This window comes from Stegodyphus dumicola, chromosome 4, assembly GCF_044657685.1.
Source record: "Stegodyphus dumicola isolate Sdum_Otavi_A_Nest chromosome 4, ASM4465768v1".
NCBI classification, from domain to species: Eukaryota; Metazoa; Arthropoda; class Arachnida; order Araneae; family Eresidae; genus Stegodyphus; species Stegodyphus dumicola.
The window spans coordinates 200782582-200807739 of NC_140771.1; the positions used below are offsets into that span (position 1 = coordinate 200782582).

At 32.7% G+C, this 25158-nt stretch overlaps 1 protein-coding gene across 2 annotated transcripts in view; it reads right to left on the reverse strand.

Annotated features, from left to right (window-relative positions):
• LOC118182602 (calcium and integrin-binding family member 2-like) overlaps positions 1-25158 on the reverse strand; it is a 69790-nt gene that overhangs the window by 28787 nt on the left and 15845 nt on the right. Inside the window, exons 1-2 of one of the 2 annotated variants that reach the window (XM_035351978.2) lie at positions 21791-22565; positions 6434-6551 (exon numbers count right to left, since the gene is read on the reverse strand). In XM_035351978.2, coding sequence (XP_035207869.1) covers positions 6434-6551; positions 21791-21813 — 141 coding nt within the window. In that variant the 5' untranslated portion in view covers positions 21814-22565. Of the gene's footprint in view, positions 1-6433; positions 6552-21790; positions 22566-25158 lie in introns of those variants that run through there. The other variant, XM_035351977.2, reaches the window with a different exon arrangement.

Consider the following 25158-nt stretch of genomic DNA (forward strand, 5'->3'; position numbering starts at 1 on the left):
GCCAGACAAACTTTACATAAAAACCTTCACGCTTATAATTCTGGCCGGAAGTAGAAAATAAGAAGTGATAGTAAAGATTTAAAATAAAATAAACGTTAGTAAAACTTAAGAGCCTTACAAGATCAGTTGTTATTTGACTTGCAGTCACAGCTGTATGTTTGCAACATGTAACACACGTTTTCACTCATTTTTTAATGACAGATCTAGCAGCTCTGATCTAAAATTGTTATCTGATTAAAGAAAGAAGTTCTGGTGCTACATTCAGATATTTGTCATGAAAGTTTAATTACAATTTTCATCAGCTTGTGCTTTAATAATGAAGGTAATGATTTTTTAACAATCTTTGATAGTCTCGCGTTTTTAAACAGTCTCCTTAGACGTAACACTTCATTTAAAAATTAACCCAAACTAAGGAGACTGCAGTTTTCAGGTAAATAATTTTTCATATCCAAACACTGAATTACTTTATTGAAGTTCTGTCGTTTTACTGTTCAAATACTACAGAGTGTTGTAGCTCGAATTTCATTACTAGATAAAAAGGATGTATTTTATTCCAAATCTCTGACCTTTGAATGCCATCTGAATCTTAACATTCAAGCAAATATGTGTTGTAACTTCGAGAAAAAGGATATCTTTAATGTAACAATAAGTTTCTGTACAATTTCCGAAACTACAAATAATAGTGTTTTACTTTCATCTGGTAATTTTTTTTATTTATAAGAATATATTTAGTCACAGGAACCTCATTGCATTTTAACTAAGGAGATCCGTTCCACCACAGTTCATAAGACAGTAGTTCTGCAGGAAGTAGCCTAGGTGAAGTACAAAACAGCAGAATTTTCTTTTCTGTCAACATGACTCCAGTTGTCATCTGGTAAGATCGATTACATTTCAGGAACTCCTGTCGGTACGAATATTTGCCACTTTTCAGGATCTGACTTTAGCCATAATAGCGCGATTTGTGAATCACGCCATGCGTGAGCTGAATGAAATTTTAAAATTATTGAAGCTCTGACAGCCTAAAAATACGGTTTGCACATAATTCCAGTCCTGGTATCGTGAGAGGAATTTTAGCTGTTAAGAGTTTTACATTAATATTAGAGTTATTACAAGTTTTATTATTATTAAGTTTATCCTGTAGCAGCTTAATAACTGTTGTATGGCCCTTTCCATGCGCTTCACAAAATCCGTAAAATTTACATCGAGAATAATCAGGTAACAGACTTCTCTAGGTATGTATGGAATTCCAATTTTCAGCTTGTCTACGTAAACCTCTCCAATTCTAATCAGTATCTTCAGGTAAACGCTCATCTCGTGTTAACTGAAATTTCCACAGTTGCTGATGGATCATTTTAGCGAGGATTACATAAGAAGATATCTGTCCCAACAGATCGAATAGCTTTGATACAAATGGCAGAATAAACATTTAAGTCGGAACTCTTTGATAATCTATGCCACCGAACTTATATTGGAATTCATCTCTCGTAATAATCGAACTTTTATTGCTTTATTTTCCATTGAGCAAAAATATTCACATGATGAATATTTTTGCTATCTGGGATTGTTAAGCCAGCATTTCTTAACATTGATGACTCACTTGTTCACCATTTATTGAGCTTAAAGCCTACCTTTTTATCAGTTGCTTCAATTCACGTTTCCTTCTTTTGAACAACACCAGTTAGTACAGTGTAAAAATCACTTTAAAACTACATTTTTTGCCTTCGGGAAGTTCAGTCCTTCATCTTTCGCTAACTAACTCATTCGGTTGCAAGATATGGAGCAATTGCAGTTCCATATGTGACAGTGTTCTAAACACAAACTTGAGTTTGTTAATCTGGGTTGTCTATCCAAACTATTCTCTGAAAGTCTTGATCTTTTGTATGAATATTTATCTGTCTCTACAGCATTCTGTAGCAGCAGTTATTACAATGTTATGAAGTCTAAATCTCAATAAAATACAAATTAAATCATGTTTTTTTGGAGCTATCATAAAAGTATCATTTAAAGAAACACCTGGAATGTTTTTGACATTGACATCAGAAACATTTTCCAGTTTTGTTTTAAGCTAGATACCTTCAATATGAATTGATGTTTATTCTCTAATTCACGATTTGGGTTTGGCACTCACTAGTTGTACGTTTCCCAAAGAAAAGTATTCCTTCATAAATTGAATATACTGATTGTAAATTTCTGGCATGGATAACAGTCTGCTCTTTAAATATTAAAATCTTCTGTGTGCTCTTTCGCAGGAATCACCTACAGTACCTCTGTTATGTTTGAATGTTAATGAAACTGAATAACCGCCTATTTTCTCCTAAAATTAGAACTTTCAAAATGGTCTTCAATTAATGCTGGAAGGTTCGATAGCTCATTTCATTCTAGCTGATGTTCCTGCTATAATTCTATAGAAGTGTTTAAGTTTTGTAAAATTAAATAAGTGTCATCAAAATTATCAATGGTTTGATTTAGTACTTTCAGACAGAGAATTACTTCATTATTTCTGTCAATTAAATTTAAAACTTCAACAGCTGACTGATTTCGAATAACTGGTAAACTTAGAAAACGTTTAATATATGCAAAAATTTGATCTCTCTTATTTGAATACATTTCGCCCAAAAGATTCCATGCTATCTCAATTACAATCCAAAATTTGAATTTTTTGAACTACGCAATACACTTCACTTTTCAATCAAGCCATCTAATACCATAATTATTGAGCATTGGGTACATCTGAATTATTTCTTACACAAACACAGAAAAAATTTTAAAAGCTTCCCATTCTCTAATATTACCTCCAAAAGTCGGTAATGTTAACTTTGGCAATTTAATATAGTCAAGAATATATACTGAAATTACACTATCAGATTTATTTTTACTGCTTTGATTTTTTAATACCTTTTCACCTTTAAATTCCCGCAATTAAATTTTATATGCGTACTTCTTAACGTTACCTATTTCGTTTTTTAGTTCTTTAGTATCTGTAATTAAGCCCCCGATTTCAGCATCACGATTCTCTAGCTCAGGTTTTCCTCTTTGAATAATTCGACACATTTCTCTAGTTCTGTTAAATTAATTTCTTATACTGTTGTAATTAATTTCCTGTATTTTCTTGATGTACTTAATAACATTCCTGCGTAATAATTAACATTGTTGGAATTCTTGTTGTTGCTGTATATATAAGTAATATAACTTGTCTGACGTTATCGGAACAAGCTACGAAATTTATCTGGCCAAAGAATACAAGATTACGTCTGTGGTCTTCAAGAGCCTTTGGCAACACGTAAGTCATACTACGGTTTAGCCCATTTCCACCCCAGGTTTGAAAGAAAGCACTCCGTTCGAAGGTGTCCCATCTTCTTCCCCTACCACTAAACCAAACGAGAGGACGTTCACGCATTTAGAGCGCCTCCATGCCGCAAGGACACTATGCAAATTTTAACATCCAACATTTAAAAATGTTTCCAGGATTCGAAACCCGGCCATTCGCTACAGTCAGAGTCACTAACCATTATCCCGTTGGGCGGCCTGGTGAAATTCTAAAATGGGTTAATCTGCAAGATGTCATTTACGAGCTAAGAGAAACGTTGATGGACGTGAAACGATATACCATTCTGAAAAGTTGGGAAAATATTTTGCCGAATAACTATGCTAACAATAAAAGTTTAGATGACGAAGACATGGGAATGCTAAAAAAAATTATCTGTCCCACAGACGGATTTACGCTCAACAGCAAAACGACGTGCCATCATGCGGCATTATTATTTTTCCGCAATATAGCGGTAAGAAAACGGTGCAACGCAATAAATTAGAATGCTGTTCTTGATTTTTTTTTAATGTGTGATATGTTATGTATAGTGCACAGCCCCTCATTTCTATTACAGGCACGCGTTTTCAAGTACGTATCACATTAAGTACTGTTTTTCTGTATATTTGAACTTACTTATGTTTTATATCGTTATTCAAGAATCCTGTAAGTTGGTAAATTCCGTACAGTATGAACAATAGTAATAACATTAAACTTTCCGTTGTATCAATCTGTGTTATCAGAGCTTTTGTTTTTCTGAGTTAGTCCCGGTCCCTATTAGCTCGAATAATCGGGTTCTACTGAGTGCATTAAAAGTTGTTATCAATATAGGTAAGACACTCACTAGTTCAGTTGCCAGAAACCCTTAGTTTATTTACACAAAATCTACACTTTTATACGAAACGTCTTTTTTAAAGAAAAAATAAAAGCTATACAAGGAGAAATTGATATTTTCTTGTTTCTTATCTAACAAAAGCCGATTTTTGTTAGCTTTCGTCTCTTCGATCTGCTTCTGTGAGAGCGTTGTCATGCAAAAGATTGTTAGACAATGTAACACACAAACATATTTCACATTCAATAGCATTGCAATCACCGTAATCAATTGTCCATAATTTGAACGTATATAAACATTTCTTTCATTGATACATATTTAAGTCTTTTCATTGGAAAAGACGTCATTTTTTTAAAACAAAATATTTTTTCATATTTAGCTTTGCAGGTAGATATGGGGAAAATCTTTAAGGGGTTATTACTTTAAATTCCCCAAGTTTTTAAAAGAAACAAAATGTTAAAATTTCAGTCTATATTTTTTCTTTGCCTGATTTATAAGTACCTTTAGCTTTTCAGATAACACTTGTTTCCTGTCGAGCAATATTTTTTATATAAATCGTTCATGATAATGTCCTCATTTTTTAAGATCTCAGTAACTGAAAACTGTACATTAAATGAGAGAATAAGACTTAATTTTTTAAGGAAAATGTCACAAATTGCTTAACTGATTATGTTTTATATTGTTTAGAAACACTCCTTTTCACTTTGTTTCTACTTGTGCGAAGTTATTCAATGCAAGATTTCCATTATGTGCATCACAAATAATCTACATGTTTTGCAGCTGCATTCCATCCAATGTTTTTACAATTATCATCGCATAAAAAACTTTAAAATAATTGGTTATTGGAACTTCCTTAAAACTCTCTCATACTCGTTGGACGTTTTAAATAGTTTCTTCAACTACCTTGCTGGAACATGCCTCAAAATTTTCAAATACGGAATATATTAAAAAAAATTAGAGAACTTTGACAGAGCTGCAGGTGTTGACCTCTGGTGTAACTGTTAAACTGACAAAATACTTTTATTGCTAACTTCTCTGCATATGTTGTTAAACTTCTGATATTTGAAAAACTTCTGATATTTGGATTTATTAATAATAACGAGAGCCAAATAATTATCAAGGAGTCTCAATCAATTCATATTAAAACGTGAGAAAAACTCTATCATACTTATCACACTTTGCATTCGCATTTTACTACCGATTCTGATAATATAAAAGTGTTAATACGCAATCAGTGTTAATTATTTCGGAAGAATCAGGAATTACTTTGTGCCATCCTTACTGGATTCATCAGCAAGTAAAATAATTTCATAATTTTTAATATAATGTATACGGGCTTTAATTAAATGGGATGAGTTAATCTTAAAATGCAAAATTTGAGACCTTTATTTCCATGCATAATCATATTTGTAGTTTCAGAAACTGTATATACAGCTTTATCTACTTGAAATAAGCATTAATATCTGTTTTAACTGCTATGATATCTTACAAAGTAAAATATTTTTCACAGCTTATGACCTATGACCCGTGTTTCAGTACATATGTATACAGTCTTGCATTTGATACAATTCCTAACCTTGCAAACAAAAACAAAATGTACGATAAGTGAAATGGTTTCCTTTTGCATTTTACAAATACAAGTGATTTCTTCCCCCCATAGTATAAACTCTTATGCATGAGTTTTTGCACTTTTAAAACCTAAACAGCATTAAATGCTAAATATAAGTTACAAACATTATATATAAAGCTATTAATGATATACACAAAGCGTACGCACTAATATCAAATATACATTTATGAAAATGCAGCCTTAGAGGATGGTTGGTTTTAAAGATTAAAAAAATGTCTTCCAAGTTGTTACTTATGAGTTTGTGCACGTTTGAAATCTAAACTATATTAAATTCTAAATTTAAATTACAAATATTATATATAAACATAGACTGATATACAGAAATATCAGTTATAAATTTAGGAAAATCCAAACTTAGATGACAGTTGGTTTTATAGATTAAAAAAAAATACCACCGATTTTGCGAAAGCCGAATATTAGCAGCTTATTTCTAAATACAAAAGTATTCTGTGAACAAAACTTAGAGCCCCTGCTTGTTAAGTCATCGCTAATCTAAGGCTAATTTTTGTTTTATTTTACAGCTGAACTTGAGCTGAAAGATTTTCAAAAATATTTTCCATTTAAAATAAATTGGTAATAAATAATTGAAATAATTATTTCAAACTTTTAATAGAATATATAAGGGAATACATAAAAGTGACCAAAGTTACTGCTTGAAGAAAGGAACCTTAAGCTCCGGCATTTTTTCTACTTTCTCCATAGGAACGGAGATTGTATGTGCCTCCTCTCCTGTCATGACTTGAGGAATATGATGAGGATCCAGTTCGCGAAATCTCTTGAAAACTCTGGAAAGAATTCACTTGTATCACTGGATGGTCATACAAATAAATGAAGGCATATTGAAAAATACTTGATGTTGATCATTATCATTTTAGCAATAAGAATCGGTTTAATTATTATACATATTGATCATAATCAGAAATATCATTTGTACTCTACACTATATTATATAGTTTCCACGTTATAATTTTTATTTTTGGCTTCATTTTATGTCTTCATTCAAAGTTCTGCGTACGGCAAACGCATTTTGTTTTAATAATTGTTGTATGGCTGTCACAGTAGTGACTAGTGAGTGGTGAATGTATTTGAATAACACAGACAATGGCATTTCTGTTGCCAGTATTATGTGGACTATCAGTGTCACACATTTCGTGGAAAAAAGGGTGCAGGTCACTTGTAGACGGTACGTATAAATGTTATAGTATTTCTAATATCTTGGGATAAACTACCCTAGGAAAGCATTTTTTTTTGTTCCAACAAACAGAGACTACGGCACACATGCATAATCTCGAAAAATACTAAGAGGACAATTTCCTGAACGATGTGGTGATGTCGTTTGGCAAAAGGTGCTTTCCAGATTTATCTTCTTGCAACTATTTGCTTTGGGCTTACCTTTGGGTAAGTCTTTCAAGATAGGTCGCAGATAGCCAATGAAATGGAAAATGTTACTTGATCTAAAATAGTGGCGATGTCTAAGTGTACACTTAAGGTTTGTTGAAAGGTGACAGGAATTTATAAGGGCAAGCATTTGGAAGATGTTAGCTTTAAAATAAAGGGAAGAAAATATGTCAAACAGTGCTCTGCATTACTGGAAAATAAAACCGTCTTCTTTTTGATTCCATTATATATAGGAGATATTTATCTGCCAGGCCTTTACGCAAAGTTTGCAAAACCAGCGAATTTATAAATATGTCTGGAGTACCTTTTAGCAGTTACTTCGGATAGTTGCTGGATTTTCAGAGTGTATTTTAAAACATTTACCATAAACATAAATTAAATTTAAAATTAAGAAGGTAAATATAGTTAAACAATATTAACGTTCTAAAGGAGATTTAAAAGGATGTCACATGTTTTTGCTATTCTCAAAAATTCATATTTTGACAAAGATGTTAAAAATACAAATACGCAAGATTTTCTATTTAAACCTCAAATAGTAGCATTGATTTTTTCCACCTCGTGAAAAGTCTAAATGTTTATTATCGAATGTTTCTAGAAGCAATTTCTAAAAGGTTTTAAGTTCTAACCGAGTAAAAAAAATATTAAAATATATTTACATTTTCTACTATTTCGGGGGTTCCTTTTCTGTCAAAGAAATGTAATAAATTAAAGTTTAGAATTACAGCAATAAAAATTATAGGTGACCGTAAATTTAAAAAAAAAATGTTTTTTGAAGGATTTTTGTGTACTTTTTCCCATACTTCGTCTAAATGTTCTACATCGATACACTTTGCCATTTTCCTTCAGCTCATGTACAAAATATCTTAACATACTTAAAGCGAGATAGTAGCAAAAACTTAATCTTAACAGTCATATTAATTTTTTCGACAATCAGTTCAGAGAAATGCTGAATACATGTATACTGAATCGGTTTAGAGTACCCAGTATTACCAAAATGCATATCTGGTCTTTCCTGTGTAAAATGTTAATACGAGTAATGTTTTTATGGAAACTGCCCTATAAATGTAATTCCTTTAATAACAGATAAGCATAAAACATACAGATTCTCCACATCTTCCGATGAGTTTCTTTCCGAACCACCTTGGGTACCATGAATTTGTTCGTGGATGGTTAATGCGTTTTGATCCTCCAGCAAGACAATTTCTCCTACAGAGAGAGGTTTATTTTTGTAATTTCTGGTAGACTGCTGTCTTAACTGCCCTAGATACTCAGAGCGAAATCTCACTCTTAACAATTCTCTCATTCTCTGGAGATACTTCGCTCTTCTACTCAATTTTTCTTTGTCCACATTGTCAATATCAGGTACACCCGACTGTGGAGTTTCATGCAGAAATTTTTCTGGAGTTAAAGGCAAGGGATCTTCAATATCGTCAGACACGTACGTAAGTGGTCTTGAGTTGACAATTCTTTCATAATCACACAAGACAGTGAGTAACTCTTCATAACCAAGAAAAGCACGACCTAAAATCTTTCTTAATATTTGTTTTAAAATTTGTATTAAACGCTCCCACCATCCACCCCACCAAGCGGCGGATGGAGGATTAAATTTTCATTGTATTCTCTTTTCAGCAGCCTTAGAGCAGAGGCTGTCCCAGTCCATGGTTTGCAGAACTCTCTCTGCACCCACAAAATTTTTTCCATTATCGGAATATATGGTGGTAGGGCGTCCACGACGTGCGATAAAACGTCTTAAAGCTTGAAAAAATGATTCAGTTGTTAATGAGGTAACCAGTTCCATATGGATAGCACGATAAACCGCACAGGTGAAGAGCACAATATACGATTTTCGTCCATCCTTTAAATGCAAGGGTCCTGCAAGATCACATCCTACGATTTCAAAAATGGCTGAATCACGAACCCTATCATTTGGTAAAACGCCTGGGACTGTCTCACCTCTTTTAGCCTTAAATCTCTGACATGTTACACATTTTCTTATACAGTTCCTTATAGTTTTACGTGATTTTAAGATCCAGAATCTTTCTCTTAAATGAGACATCAATAATGTAGTATCTGCATGCAACAAATCTTTGTGTGCACTTAATATCAATAATTTGACTACTGGATGCTCAGAAGGTAATATGATGGGGAACTTAAAGCTGCTAGAGTCGTCACGATAAGCAACATTAGACTTAGCTCTTATTAGACCCTCTCTATCGACAAATGGTCTGAGTCGTCTTAGCTTATCATCTGTTTCACCATTAAACGACTCTTTTTGTATTAATAACATTAAAGCTATTTCTCCCCTTTCTATTTCAGATACAGTCAAATCCTTAGAATGGTTATTATCATTATTCTTACGTACATTATTATAAAATCTGAATATCCATGATAACATTCTTACAATTTTCTTAAATGATGAGAAATACTTATAGTACCATCCAATACAATTATCACTCTTTGCCAACGTAACAATAACTGTCTTACGTATTTCTGAATTAACCAAATCCTCATCTGGTTCATCATTAGATTTAGGCCAATTTGCCTCATCTTCCCGTAACCAATCAGGTCCCTCCCACCATTTTCGTTCTATTAATTGATCTGCATAACAACCTCTAGAAAGTAGGTCAGCAGGATTGAGACAACCAGGGACATGTCGCCATACAGTGGGGGAGGTCAACGACCTGATTTCCTGTACACGATTAAAAACGAATGCTCCCCAACGTTGATTTCGCCGTATCCAACTTAAAGCCGTCGAGGAGTCAGTCCAGCAATGAATACGAACTTCATGTAGGCCAATATCATAAATAACTGAAGACAATAACCTAGAACCAATATTACAAGCAAGAAGTTCTAATCGAGGAATCGTAATAGGTTTTAAAGGAGCTACTCTCGATCTTGCGTGTATCAAACTAACCTTCACCTTTTTGCCACTCTGTACTCTTAAAAAGACGCATGCACCATACGCACTTTTACTACTGTCACAAAATAGATGTATACTCACAGCTTCATTAATAGATTTGAGACCTACCCATCTAGGTATTTGGATACTGGATAGCAAGTACAACTTTTTAAGCCAAAACTTAAACCTTTTGGTTAATTCATCGGGAAGAACATCGTCCCATTTAAGCCTTAAATTCCAAGTTTCCTGTAAAATTAGTTTTGGAATCAACATTATAGGAGCCGTATACCCTATAACGTCAAACACCTGATGAACTACTGCTAAAACTAGTCTTTTAGTAACTGGGTCATCCAATTTTATATCTTGACTTATTTTGCAAGATAAGGTATCTGTAACTGTTTGCCATACAAGGCAGACACATATCCTTCCGTGGAGGAATCTTCCTCTGGCACAACACTTCTTATATTGGATTTCCAGAATCTTAAATTAAAATGACCCGAAGCCATAATTATTTGTGATTCATTTACAAACTTTCTCATTTCTATTTCTGAATCCATACTAGCCACACAGTTATCTACGTAAAAGGATGTTTTCAAAATCTCCGCTGTATGACTTAAGCTTTCGGGAACTACACTCAAATGATATTGTATTGTAGCGGCCAATAAATACGGACTACACGTAATACCAAAAACTACCCTTCCATGCCGATACAGTTCAACTTGTTCTTGATTATCCCTACTGAACCACATAAATCTCAAAAAGTCTCGATCTTTTTCCCTTATAGATATTTGCAAGAACGCTTTTTCTATATCTGAAGTGACACCAACGTAATTCTTGCGAAACCGATTAAGAATCGAAGGTATAATTTCTATTAAATTTGGTCCAGTAGATAAACAATCATTCAATGATGGGTAACCAGGCGAATGAGAACTTGCATTAAACACCGGTCTTATACTCGTGCTACTATTTTCTTTAACAACTGCTATATGAGGTAAATAATGTACACCCTTATATTAATTCTTATCCGGTACTTTTTCAATTATCCCGAGTGCTAACCAGTTCTGGAAAACGTCTCCGTAAGCTTCAAAATTTCCCGTAGTCATTAATTTTCTTTTAGTACTTGCAAGACATTTTTCTGCTATCACTTTGTTTTCGGGTAAAAGCGAGCTATCCAACACCCAAGGTAATGCTACTTCGTACCTTCCCTCTGAATTTACCGTAAGAGTCTCTTCAAAATATTTTTGCGTATCCTCCTGTAACTGAGTTTTGGTTTTACTTACGGAAGGTTCACCAATACCCAAAACATCTAACTTCCAGAGATCACTTATACATTGACCCTTCACTAACAGAGAAGAAATTAGGAGGGATGCAGTATTTATCGTAGTTGGCTCAGTGCCAGTAAATTTACCCATAACAGTCCAGCCTAATTGCGTATGCACCGCGCTGACGCCGCACGTAAGGGTAACAATTTTTCCAGTTAGCAACTTACCAGCAAAATCCGCACCAATTAGTAATTTTATCTCTTTATCTACCTTATATGTACCATTTTCTAAATCACTTAATTTGATACCATGTGACTTAAGTTCGCGTAACCACGAACCAGATGGGAGTTGCTTAATTTCAGAACAAATTTTGTTTTGACCAAGTACTTCTAATTTACACTTATATTTACTATATATATTTCTTACTTCAATAACATAGTTTTTATATACATTTTCTGAAGTCTCAACTCCACCAAAAAGAAATTGCTTAATTTTTGATTCACCAATACACTTACAATTTAACCTTTGAGCAACATCATTACATAAATATGATTTCATAGAACCACTATCATAAATTGCTCGTACAAACATTTCTTTAGAACCATTCTGAATTTTTACAATTAAAGTTTGAAGATATACATCTGATACCTTAACATAGTTATTAAGTATGCCTGTTTTGTTTTCGTCATTCCCTAACTTTGTGATACTTTTTGTTTTGTTAGAAGGCAAATCAGGGCACATAATCACAAAATGTCGATTTTTACATAAGGTACACCTATGTTTAGCTGTGCACTGATTTGCTCTATGGTTTTTCTTAAGGCACACAAAACAAACATTCTTTTTCTTAATAATATCTTTCTTACATTCTAAACTCATTAAAGATGCATCTTTACAACTTTCAGACAAATGGAATTTTTCACAAAAAATACAAGTATCAGACTTTTTATACTTTTGAAAATTATCATTACACTTACTACTATTTGCATTAATTAGTTCACATGCAGTTGGAACAACAGGTTTTGTGTCAAAAAACTTATTTTTCTTATTACTTACTTTATCAGAACCCAAAACATCTCGGGTAAGTGTAACTCTAAATTCAGTTTCTACTTCCCTTTTTAGAAAATCAATTAATGACTCTAAATCACTCTTACCTGTTGTTTCAGGAGACATACCTCGTTGTCTTTCCCAAATTTGTATTAAATCAGCAGGAAGTGCTGATTCCACTAAAGGAAATAAAACAACTGCAAATTTATCTTTAGTTAAACCGAGTGTTTCCAATGCGCATAGTTGAGTTTGCAACTTGTCATAAAGTGTTAATAAGTCTATCTTTTGTTTGTCATTGATTACCAGTTTTAATAGCTCTCTAACATAAATTTGAATTAAAACATTTTCGTTTCCAAATCGTTCTTTGAGATACTCCACGGCTTTTTCGTAATTTTCTTCCGTAGCAGGAAAACTCTCCACTATTGCTCTAGGCGCAGTCTCAGGTTTCGTAGATTGTAGTAGATAATGAAACTTGTCTCTCTTGTCGATGCGAGTATCTTCATGTATTTTACTAAACCTTGTCCAAAACGTCAACCACTTTCAGGAGTCTCCATCGAACTTCACCAGTTCGATCTCTGGCAATTTCTGTTTTGAGGTTGTAACTATTCCTGATGAAGAACCGCTATTCGTTGACCCAGTAGAAGGCTGTGAACACTTATCCTTTTTCCTGTTGGCTTTTACTTTCAACGTAGATAATTTATCGTAATATTCTTGAGCTGCACTAAATTCTCTTTCGTATTCTTCTTCAGTACAGCCTTTTTTCTGTAGAAGTTCCAAAAAAGAGTCATCCGTATTTCGTAAAGTTTTATACTTCTCTGAAATTTGATCTAAATAAATTTCTAAATCGTCCAAATCCGGAGAATCTGATCGTATCAGTTCATCTAATTTATTAGCTGTTTTCGTAAATACACTCCTAATTGCTTTCCGCTTCTGTTTTAGTGTTTCTAAATCATCCATGTTTGAACCTAGGAACTTCTCTTATTTTCGTAAATTATCAAGTGTCGAAATCGATAATGTCACCCTGTGACATTCATCCTGGCTGGCTCGCCAAATTTGTTGCTTAACAAGTAAATCATAGTTTCGAAAATCTGAGCCGACACTTTTTAAAAACACCAACATTTATTTTCACGACATTTCTAATTCTACAAAATCTTAAGTGCAACTAACTATCAAACAGAAAAGCAGACGTAGACGTAATGATGCATCATCTGGGCACGTGATCCTCGTGACAGACGAATTCTTTAGGGTTGCCACAGAAAGGCAGTGTGTCGCCACACACTATGATTGTGAATTGTATTTCCGAACTGGTTCCAAAAGTCCAACCATTTACACGAATCTCCGTAATAAGTTCCGATTTGCAGACGTGGTAACTTCACTGTTTTCGTTTCAACTGGAAGTGCAACATTAGCCGTTTCGTTCTGATGAACTGTTCTAGAAGATTCCGAATTCTTCTTCAAAAATCGTTGCATTCTACCTCTCCATATAACAGTTTTATCCTGGTATTCTTGACTTAAGGTAATTTCATTTTCATTCTCCTCCGAAGTTACTTTCGTTTCGATTTCTGAATCTAAACTTTTCAGTTCATTGATTTTCTCAGTCAGCTGTTCATACAAATCCTCGATTATTTAAATTTTCTCATTTAGCGGAATATTATTTCCTAAATTCGTTTCGACTTTGGTTATCAGTTTCGTAGTTAATTATCTTATAACCGATCGTTTCTTTTTCAAATTTTCAAGAACGCCCTCCATTTTCGAACTAATCAGTCTGTCGATTTTCTGGTTCGTAATAATCCCGGGTTTCGGCACCATAAACAAAATATATGTAAGTCTCTAATAAATCAGACTGGATCTATTGGCAATCTAAGGATACATAATCCTAAACTTAATTATAAAAGTGCGTAAACCACATATGGCGTCATTATCGCTTATAACAAATATCTCAAATTTCAAAACGCACCAATATATAAATTCAAGCATATCATCGTAAATTTTGAAACAAAATTGCAATTTTTTAAGATAACCCTTAGAAATTTAGTTAGTCTTAATTTAAAATAAAATTGTCCTTTCTCGAGTTTCAGTTGTTATTTTAGATTTAGCTATAATTCGGTTACGTCTACCAAGAATTTGTACACAAATTCATGATTGCGAAATATACTAAAATTGATATATTATTAATGTTTTACGCACTTTACGGAAGTGTGGCATCAATTATTTTGCATTTGGTGAGGGAATCAATACAACGGTCAATATCTACACTTCTTTTGGGAAAACTATGCTATTTACATGCTGACGTAATTTATAAGAGAGAAATTCATGTCTAAATAATTTCCATTTCAATTAGAATTAAAAAAACATTTGCCATGGCCATAAATATTATTAATATTTCTTTAATAAAAAAACTTAGTAGGCGTGCAAGCGTTCAAACCACTGAAAAAACAAAATAAAATTTTAGCTTGGAATTAATTCAGCTTTTGTTATACTCCTACGTAAAGGATTCATAGGGAACAATATCTTATTTTTCACATTCATATGGAGATTAAATCTTAGACGAACGAAGTTGTTAATCTGGGATCTAATGAAAAATAACTTTATTGAGTTAAAATTTAAGGAACAAAGACATAGGTGCATACATAGATGATATAAGAATGATCTGTTTAATGAAATTTGAATTAATGTAAATGACAAAACATCTAAAATTTTAGCAAGAGTAGATGTGCTCCAAATCCTCTAATCCACCGCATATTAAATAACTTTGCTAATTTATGAAGACTAAAAATGCAAAAAGGAAAAAAAAATAATGTAATTTTTTAAATAATTCTAGGTACAGTTAGAAGAATAGTTATGGATTTTGGAGAATTTTCCAAATTTTTATAGTCTTCGAAAAATTAAAAAAAAAAAAAAAAAAAAAAAAAAAAAAAAAAAAAAAAGGAATTGGAGAATCGGAGATTGATTAGTTGTTTTATTCTCCTTAAATATATTTATGAAAGCCGCATAATCAAAGAGCTATTTGAATTCTGAGTCTAATTTTCGTCTTACTTTCTAGTGCTTAGAAAGTTCATTTAAACTAGTGCATAAAGAGCAAAGTATATAATGCGCGTAAGTTTTATTAAAAAAACATATAAGGAAAATAAAATGTTTGAATAGATATCTTGAATTCGTATTGGAGCTATGATGTTATTATACTTTTCCGGTCATAGGAAATATAAGGCAAACATAAAGGTGTTGCTCTTCATGGTATCTCATTTGCCGAAAACTTCACAGGGACTGAATAAAGTGACTCGCATGCCAGTCATTGGATGAAGGTTAGTATAAGCAATGATCTGCATTAATTCAGGCATATTGCGTACATTTAGTAACAGCAAATCTTTCAGTGTTAGATAGAAATTGAGGTATCAAAGCAACTGATACGCTGTTACGCTGTTGTATGCGGTATGATTTTGCGATTGAGAGGGCCCGCTATTTTTTCAGCTGGATCAAGTCATCGAATACACCAGGCATTTGGACAGGATGCGTGAACAAATGCACTGTCAGAAATTGGTTCCAGAAGTCCAGGTCCAGGTTCATCAGTTTTCAAAGTTTACAACATTTAAATAGGTTTGAAAAGCATTTTCAGTGTGTGCTACTTGTGTATAAGCCCATACCACTGACAAGTATACAGCGCAAACACCCCACTGCGCAAAATGTGAGGAAAGCAACAGGGCAAAACGCATAGCATTTGAACTGTGGGCACGCCGCAAGGGCCAGAATTTGTCCATCTTAGAAAGCCAGATTTACCGACTGAAGGCCCCATTCCAACGTTAAGCACAACATGGAGCTTAAAAAAAAGGCAGCTCATCTCCTAGCCCTAAAATATTACAGGAAAATTTGGAAAGATGCCGAGCGCCGGTGAACAATGCTGCCCAAATTAGTCTGGAACATCATTTTAGAATATTATGCCATAAATGGAATGTTTTCCATTCTGAACACGGTAAAGAATTTCCAAGTGAAGAGCAATTTCGCGACGACCGTATATAACGGCCCACTTTAATCCTCTTTTGTTACACAAGTGTGATTATGCCGTAGCTTTAAAACTTGAGAGTCCCAAAGGCTGCCTAATTGCAATTAAATAGGTTGTAAGGATTATGTTAATTTTATTAACAGTTACATTTTAAGTTAAAGTTCCTTTCCTGTCAAATTCTTAACCCTCATTTACTACTTCCGGCCAGAACGTAGTTTTGGAATCATTCTGAATACTTAATGAGGAGGAGCGGTATTTAAACCTCGAAGTCTACTTGCAGAGTTAGAGAGAATCAGAGTTTCTGATTTGCGCTCGTCTGCCTTTTGGCTACTCTCTCTCTCAAAGCTGTTATTATGCTCGGCCGTACTCAGGCCCTCGATAAGCTTCGTAGTCAAATAGAGTTAAGTGGCCAACTCGATTAGAATCTTGATAGCTTCGGCTATATTTCTTTAGTTAATATTGGTTTTAGTTTATTTCTTAGTCTCTTAAGTTCAAGCCCAAATGTCGGCTTTTATTGTACACTCCAAGACGGAGTTTTGTTAAATCTTATTGGAATAATAAAGGGTTAGTTACCCTTCAATCTTGTTGTTTCTTGTTACATGAGCTTAAGCGATTATTCGCTAACTAGTTCTTAAGATTCGTCACTTTCTACAGTAACTGAGAAATACACTAGTGAGAATCTTACAAGGTATTATATTGTGATGTATTTTACGATGAATTTTTTCATTTGTTATTTAATAAAGTTTACTTGAACTCAGAAGAGTTTTTTTATATATCAAATGAAACCCCTTTTATCACTAATTCAAGACTATCAGAAATTGAGAGGATAACTAGCAATTTGTAATTTGGCATGATTTTAAATCTTGGCAAACTACCTAGCAGCATGGGAATTTTCATGGTATGTAATGTGAATAAGAACCTGTTTTCTCTTTAAGGGAACAGGTTTCCCTTTTCACATCACACACTAAGAAAATTAAACTTTAATCAGTCTTTCACAAAAAATATCTTCAAGAAAACAAATGTTCTGCCCTTACTTAAAATACCTACTTGACTCAACGAGAGGCAGTCTTTAGGCTGTCATTAAAAAAAGGCTATTAATTTTTCGAAGTCTATGAGACAGTTTTGAAACAAATGACAGATAGAATATCGATAACAAATAAAATTTCAAAAGATAAGAACTGAAGACTAGTTCCTTCTTCAAGAACGTGGGATCTTAAAACAATCTTTCAAAGAAAGATTTTTGAAAATGTGTTCGAAATTCGAAATTATGGGCAAATTTATTGTATTGCATTTTTATTGCTTATTATACTGTCGTACGTTTACACGTTATTAATTGGTGTGCCTACATGGAAGAAGCTACATAATAGTTGTCTTAAATTTAATTCACTCAAATACCAGTTATTGTTTATTTTTCACTGGAAATAAACTGATTTACTTGTAGAATATGTCGTTGCTTTAATTCAAATATGTTTCATAGTAACATAGCAATCAGTTTGCCAGATTTCAAAAGTAACCTTATAATGGACGAATTTTATCGGCTGTATAGATTTGCGGGAGAAGAATATACGGCGTGTCCACAAAATTGCTTATGCAGGTTTTAATTTCAAAATCAGGTATCGTAAAAACATGCTTCTAATTGCAAATGTTTTAAAGAAGAAAAATAACTAGGTCTTTGAAGTTTAAAAATTAAATGTAGGTTTATAAAAATTATGAAATCTAATTTTTATATCTTCCCCGCATATGCATAGTTATGTTTACTAAAAATTCACCAAAATATATAAATTAAAAAAAAAAAAAAAAAAAAAAAAAAAAAAAAAAAACTTCTATACAGCAAAACTGGAGCCCGACATTTTAAGCCTAAGATGATGTATTCTGAAAACTCAGTGTTCGTAAGCAAATTCAAGCGTAAAATATAAAATTGTATGCAACTAAAAATACGAAAAAGACTTTAAATGTTAACATATCAAGTCTTAAACATATCTATGCAGATTTTAACGAAATTCTTTTATCAATGAAAATAATTTCATGACGGAGATCTCATTCACAGAATCATACAGAATTTCTGGTGCAGAGACTTTGTCAATAGGGCATGTTCTAGCGAAAGGTTTCACACATTGGTACATAGCCATACCATTATAAATATAAAATTAAAAGTGAAAAATATGTCTAGTCTAATACAATTTTTTGTATGACTATTAGATTATGGTTTCAAAGTTAATCTCGATAACATTTGGAAACATATACATTATTTCGGTAAAATCTTTTCAGAGAATAAAATATAAAAATTTGTAGATTAAAGAGAAAATCACATTAGCAAATCATTAAGATATATTACCGAATGGCATTAAATACACAAAAATAAATCTAAATCAAAATATCATAATTTATTTTTTAACCGACCTCAGAAGCTATAAAATATTTCAAATCTCAAGGTATTGAGATTTGAAATTATTCGAAAGATTTCGAATATTATATGTTATTTTCTTGATATAAGTTGAATTTATGAGGGCATTTTATGATATTTTTACGACTCCGAAATAATAAACTTTGTGAGTATTATTGTTTACATTTATAAATACTGTTTAATAGTGGTATATAAATGTATGAGTAACATTGTTTACATTCATACATGCTGTTTAATAGAGGTATATACATTTTACTTAAAGGAATTATTAATTCTAAAATACTGTATTGTGAATAAAATCGAAATAACAACAAATTCAACTTCATCTTTTCCCTCCCCCCCCTGACCTCTCATATAATTATGGCTTACCTTGCCAAAGCGCGAGAAGAGGATTTAAAAACTCTCGCTGCAGAACTGGGTTTCACTGTAAACGACACTATGCGAGTAATAGATCTTAAAGATCTTATTGTCAATTCTGACACTTATGATAAGGCTTTTACCAGGAATCTTCTGGAAACTTTAATCGAAACTAGACAACAAAAACAACGTGAAGAGTTGAGACACGAGTCAAATATTTTGTCTTTATCTTTTAGAAATGAGTGTAAAACGTTTTTAAATGTTTCTGTATAAACTGGAACATTGGTTCAAAATCTAGACTTGGTAAAGTTTTTAAAAACTCATTACTTAAAAAAAAAAAAAAAAAAAAAAAAAAAAAAAACATAACATGAATATTTACGTCAATTTTTTTTAATAATAAGTACATGTTTACGACCAGTGATGGCAAAGTAGAAAGTCTGAATAAGGAATTTTTTGCACGCATATATGCGCACGTTAAATTTATGTTTTTATTGGAAAGTTCCTTATTTATTTTTAAAGTTAGAAATCTGGAGTAACAAGATATTTGAACCCTAATTTGGTTTAATTTGTGCTCTTCATTAATTTTCACTCTTCATCTGCAATTATATTTCTTGCTTCATATTACATATCTGATACTTATTTATATTCTGGAATTCTAGCTAAATTAACTTGAACTGTGAAGGAACTATTCGCTAAGTTCAAACTGCATCAATGACAAGACGTGAGAAGAGTGAAGAGAGACTTTTATTCAACTCAAAAAGTAATTTACAGACGGCCCTTCTAGTGCTTACAAACTTAGACAATATATTTGGTTGCAACACAAAATAGAAATGTAAAATACAAACTAAGTTAAATAATCAGCCGAAGCTGCTCAAACATAATTAACGCGAGTTGGCTCTTAGCCCTACCTGACGTACACAAACCAATAATTAATATGCACGGCCGTAAAATATGAAGCTTAAATCAACGAAACAACAACTCAGACACCAGATTAAATACCAGCTTTCTAAATTACTTTGCATAATACACGAAACTGAAATAACATACTAGCAGTAAATGGAAATGAGGGAAGATAGAACAGATAAGTAACTGAACAAAAAAGAACTGGTTAGTTTAAAACAAAATAATTACTTACAATATGAAATAAAAGTCAAAATGAACAAATCTTAGTAATCTAATGATCTGACATTTCAGAATATTATATACAGATAAAGTAATATGCTTCATTATTTTTAATGATATCGTTTCATACAAAATGAAGCATATCGACTGAGAAAAATTGTTTAATTCCATTAAAAATGCGGCAAAAGATATTTTTACGTCTTTCATTATTAATATTTATCTGAACATACTTTGAAAGATTTAAATTCAGTCTAATGTAATTTCCAAATTATATGTCGTTTGTTTTATTGATTTTTATTTTCTGATATTGATTACTCTTTCGCAATTACTCAGAGAATTTTAGTGAAATATATTTATATTAAATTTCCTCATACGTGCGAAATGCACTAATATTTTGTTCCGATTTCATATTTCAAATATATAACAAATAATTTTCTATTATAACTTTCTCTTACTATGAATATACGAAATGATATAAGTATAAACAATCAATCCATAACATAACTGCCCGAGTGTTTTATGATAAAAGAATTCAAGATGGGTTTGCTAAGAAATAGTCTTTAGAAGAGCCACACCCGGGGCGTTGTTAAAGTATTGTCTTCCTTCAACTGGGAAGTCAATACTACATCATTGTCTCGAGTGGAGAATGAAGAGCAAGACTTCCCTCTGTGAGTTTAAGGGCTCTCACTTGGACATCCGATTAAAGATAAGAACTTCGATAAGGGTCCTACAATGATGCTTGCCTATAAATGGTAGATAGAGGTGTTGAATATCTGAAAATTAGGTGTTTTAATACTTTTAAAACTTTAACTCAAATTGCCTAGTGGTGCCGGACAAAAACTCAAAAAATATAATCATATGAATATTCATATATCATATCGAATAATCGTATAAACAATCGTATAGTGGTAGTACAAATTAAATTTTAGGTTCGCGTTGTGAGTAACCTATGCAAAATGAAAATCAATAATCCAAATTCAATTAAAGCTCCATGTTTCTTAAAAGCCTACCGGCTCAAACAGATGGAGTGACATGACAGACAAAAGTAAGTTAACACACAAAATAAACAAGTGCAATTAAAATTCTAAATCAAACACATTTATTAAATTCTTGAAAATAATAATATTATTAGTAAATACTTGGGTAACTGATCAGTATCCCCTACAACATATTTTTACTATGAAAATATCACATCTGTCACACAAAATTTCAGCTTACAATAATTAAAACATTTAATTAATAATTAATTTTTTAACAAACTAAGAAGGTGTAACATATTTTAATTCTCCAAATAAATGGTTCTCATTAATTAGAAACTAACATTTTCTCACTTACAAACTCAGTAGGTGAAACAAATTTTAAACATCCCAAAACTGGCCATCACTTGAAATAATAAATCACTTCTCTGTTTTACTAAATGCAATATTTAATTTATATAAGTAATAACAATATAAACAGGTACATAAATCATTATTAACTGTTCCACTACGGCATTTGGGAATAATAAGAGAGAGAGAAAATAATCTTAAAAATTTCACTCACATATTCTTCGGAATACACAACATTGAGGGGCGTGTTCAGTTTTCTTAGTCAAGGAGGAAGTCTATTTCCTTGAGCCAACACTTTGATTACAGTTTAACTAACACTCTCGAGCTAAAGTCCATTCTGTACAAGAATATCTGGTAACGGGATAAAGTCCTTTTTGTGAAACTAACCGCCAGATCAGGGAAAATTTCGTTCTTCAGGAACATATTTTCTGTGTGGAACGTCGTCACACAGAAAGGCGTCAGGAAGCACAAAAGCCGGAAAATAATAACTACACGTCGATCCGGAACTTCCAAGTGTCAGGCATATTCACTTCGGGAATATCAAATTTTAGGGTTCGGAAGAGATTATCCGGGTATTCGGGTGAAGAAGGAAAATCTGTTTTAAATTTTCTTGATAGATTTCCTCTATACATCTCGCACTAAAGTAGTAATCAGTTCTCAGCATCTTTGCAGCGCGCGTACATTTCTCCAGACATCTCGAGAGGAAAATGTTCCTTGCATCTCGCACAAAAACTTTTAAACATTTCGAAAAAAAGAATATATTCTCTAGCATAAAGAAAAACGCAATCCAAGCCATCTTGCTCCGGCAACCGGCAGCACGGCAAAGCCGGCAGCAGGGCAAAACGCCCCTCTTTTTTTTCTTTCACGTCGCCGCTGCTCAAAATCACTCCATATCAGACTCCAAAGGAAAAACCATAACCTGAGCCCGCTGGTACACGCCGCTCGCGATAGCAAGACCCGCAAGGGGTCAAGCCGTTCCAGTCTTTTCTCCTTTTTCCTTTTAGCTCGAAAATTAGAATCAGAATGCCATCTAACAAGGTGTAAGCACCGAGGTAAACTCTCGTCTCCGCCCTCCCCTCGAAAATTTCATTGGCTTACAAAAAATCCTAAAATTAAAATCAGACCAATGCCAGAATTACTTAAATAACTAAACTGAGAAAATTACACCCTTACAACGAATCAAAAACAAGAAAAATCTGGCAATGGAGTCCAAAAACACATGTACACACAACGTGGGAAGTAAAGTTGACACCCTAACTAACAAGCGGAAACTAAGCTATACGAAAATCCAATTACCTAAGCTTACTGAAAGAAACATTGCAAATACAACAAAGCGAAAGGAAGAGGATTTTTTGTTACGACGCCATTAGTAAACAAGGCCACCGGCGAAGAAAGCGACAACAACGTAACTGCTTTCACTGTTAGGAAAAGGCCATAAACTAATAAAAGGCCATAACCAGACGCTCCTGCAACCGTTTCCTGTCTTTGTTACACTCCCCCGGGGGTTGACTCAGGCGAATGCCTGGGAAGTAGTGGTTAATATCTGTACCTTGGCAGTCTCAACCACCGGGGTATAAAAACAGACTTCACAGAAGGCTCTCGGGTAGTGCTGTAGAAGTAACGAGAAATTGTGTACCCGTATGTATTCGTTACTCGGTGAACTAGTACTCGTTACTATCGTATCGTTACTCGTTACTTCCGGTAAAATCCATCGGTATTCGTATCCTGAGCCTATTTTATCGGTATACGGCCCTAGGGATCGGTGTACTGCCCTATGCGATAGGGAGTTTTACGTCGTATTTTTGGATGGAAATAATTCACCTCTTTTTGTGGTGTCACAAAAGTCAGAAGTCAAAAGCGCCTACGGAAGGCCGTCAGGAAAATAGGGAAAAATAAAATAAAAATTAAATAAATAAAATAAATATTACAATAATAACATTAATTAGTAATTAAAATAATAAAAAATTACTTAGTAAAAAACTTAATAATTAAAATAATAAAAAATAGTGATTAAAATAATGAATAATTAAAGTAACATAATAATTAGCAAGTGAAATATAAAATACTTATAAGTAAAATTTAACAAAAATGTAAAGACAAATAAAAATTAAAATAATTCTTAAATTATAAAGTAAAATACCAGACCTTGTCTTATTGGCTTAGTACCTTTTCGTCCTTTCTCATTTCATTCCAGCTCCAAAAAGTGTCATTTCGTTCCCTGCCTTCCCCCACCAATTCCCTCTTTCCCGTTTTATCCGCTGTTTGAAACATAGGTGTTTACTTTACGATAAGACGAACGTCTGTTTACTTCAATTAAAATGGTTTAGAAGAGATGACTGTTTCTACTTCGACTTAGCTTTTGATTTCTAATGCTATTTATTATTTTATGCAGACGAATTATGCTGAGCAGAAGAATGAATTTCAGACGTGTTCAGAAGGTGTTGTATCTAAATATAACAACATTTTTGTTATATAGTATCCATTTTTTTAATTTCACACATTTCTAAAGCAACAGAACCACGGTATCACTATTTTGGCACACACACACCAAAAACATGTATAATTAACATTAATGTTACATTCTTTATTAAAAGCAATGGGTCCTCTTTAAATGTAACCATTTATGCGTTTTAGAGGATTTTACATGTCGTGGTCTTAAAAAGGTGATGTTCACTACCAATGTTTGTTTATGTTCTCAAAAATACAGATCTCTTAGAAAGTGACCTCTTAGAGATGTTGTAATTAGATGATTTGCTATAATTATTTTCTAATAGATAACGGAATTAATGTAATTTAATGTCAATAACTCGAAGAAGCAAGTTTAAATACGGTGCAACAAAAATACAGAAGTATTTTAAATGACGAAAACATTCATATTTTGTCAATGTCAAATTTTAAAAAGAATTAATTTTGGACAAATTATGTAATCTAACTTTTAATGTTGTCTTCTGGTTCCTATATTTATACTGGCAAAGTTTTATACTCGTTATGAAAAAATAAAAATACAAGAAGTTTGAGTCCCGTAGACAGAGATTGACCGGGAAATTTAATTTCAAAATTTGCAGTGTTTGATGCCATTTGTAACTTTCCTTTGGGTATCGCTTAATTAAGGGGACTAATATACCTTAAACCTCTCATGATCTTCGAAAATGTGACTGTTGCAAGAATTAGGATATTTTACTTATTTTAAAAGCAATTACTTGCAACGTTTTACAGTTGACTACATAATATAGCTGCTTTGGAAACTAGTAACCAGAAAGTTTGTGTTGCCACAAATATTTTTGTAATTTAATCCTCTTTGTGACAAAATATTTCGCCATGTTTCCACCTTGCGCGCATGATGTTTTAAAAATGGTTAATGTTACATACTTGAAATTTGATGGAATTCTTTATATGGGCACTATTTTCTAACTGAACCAACAATCTGGTGAATATTTTAATACTGAAAAATTTTATGGACGAAAACATTACAAATTTTGTAAATAAAATACATTTTATAAACTCAACTCAAAATAAAATAAAAGTTTAACATGAAATTTTTAGAATTTTAGGTTCACAGTAGTTTCCAAATTTTATAAAAGC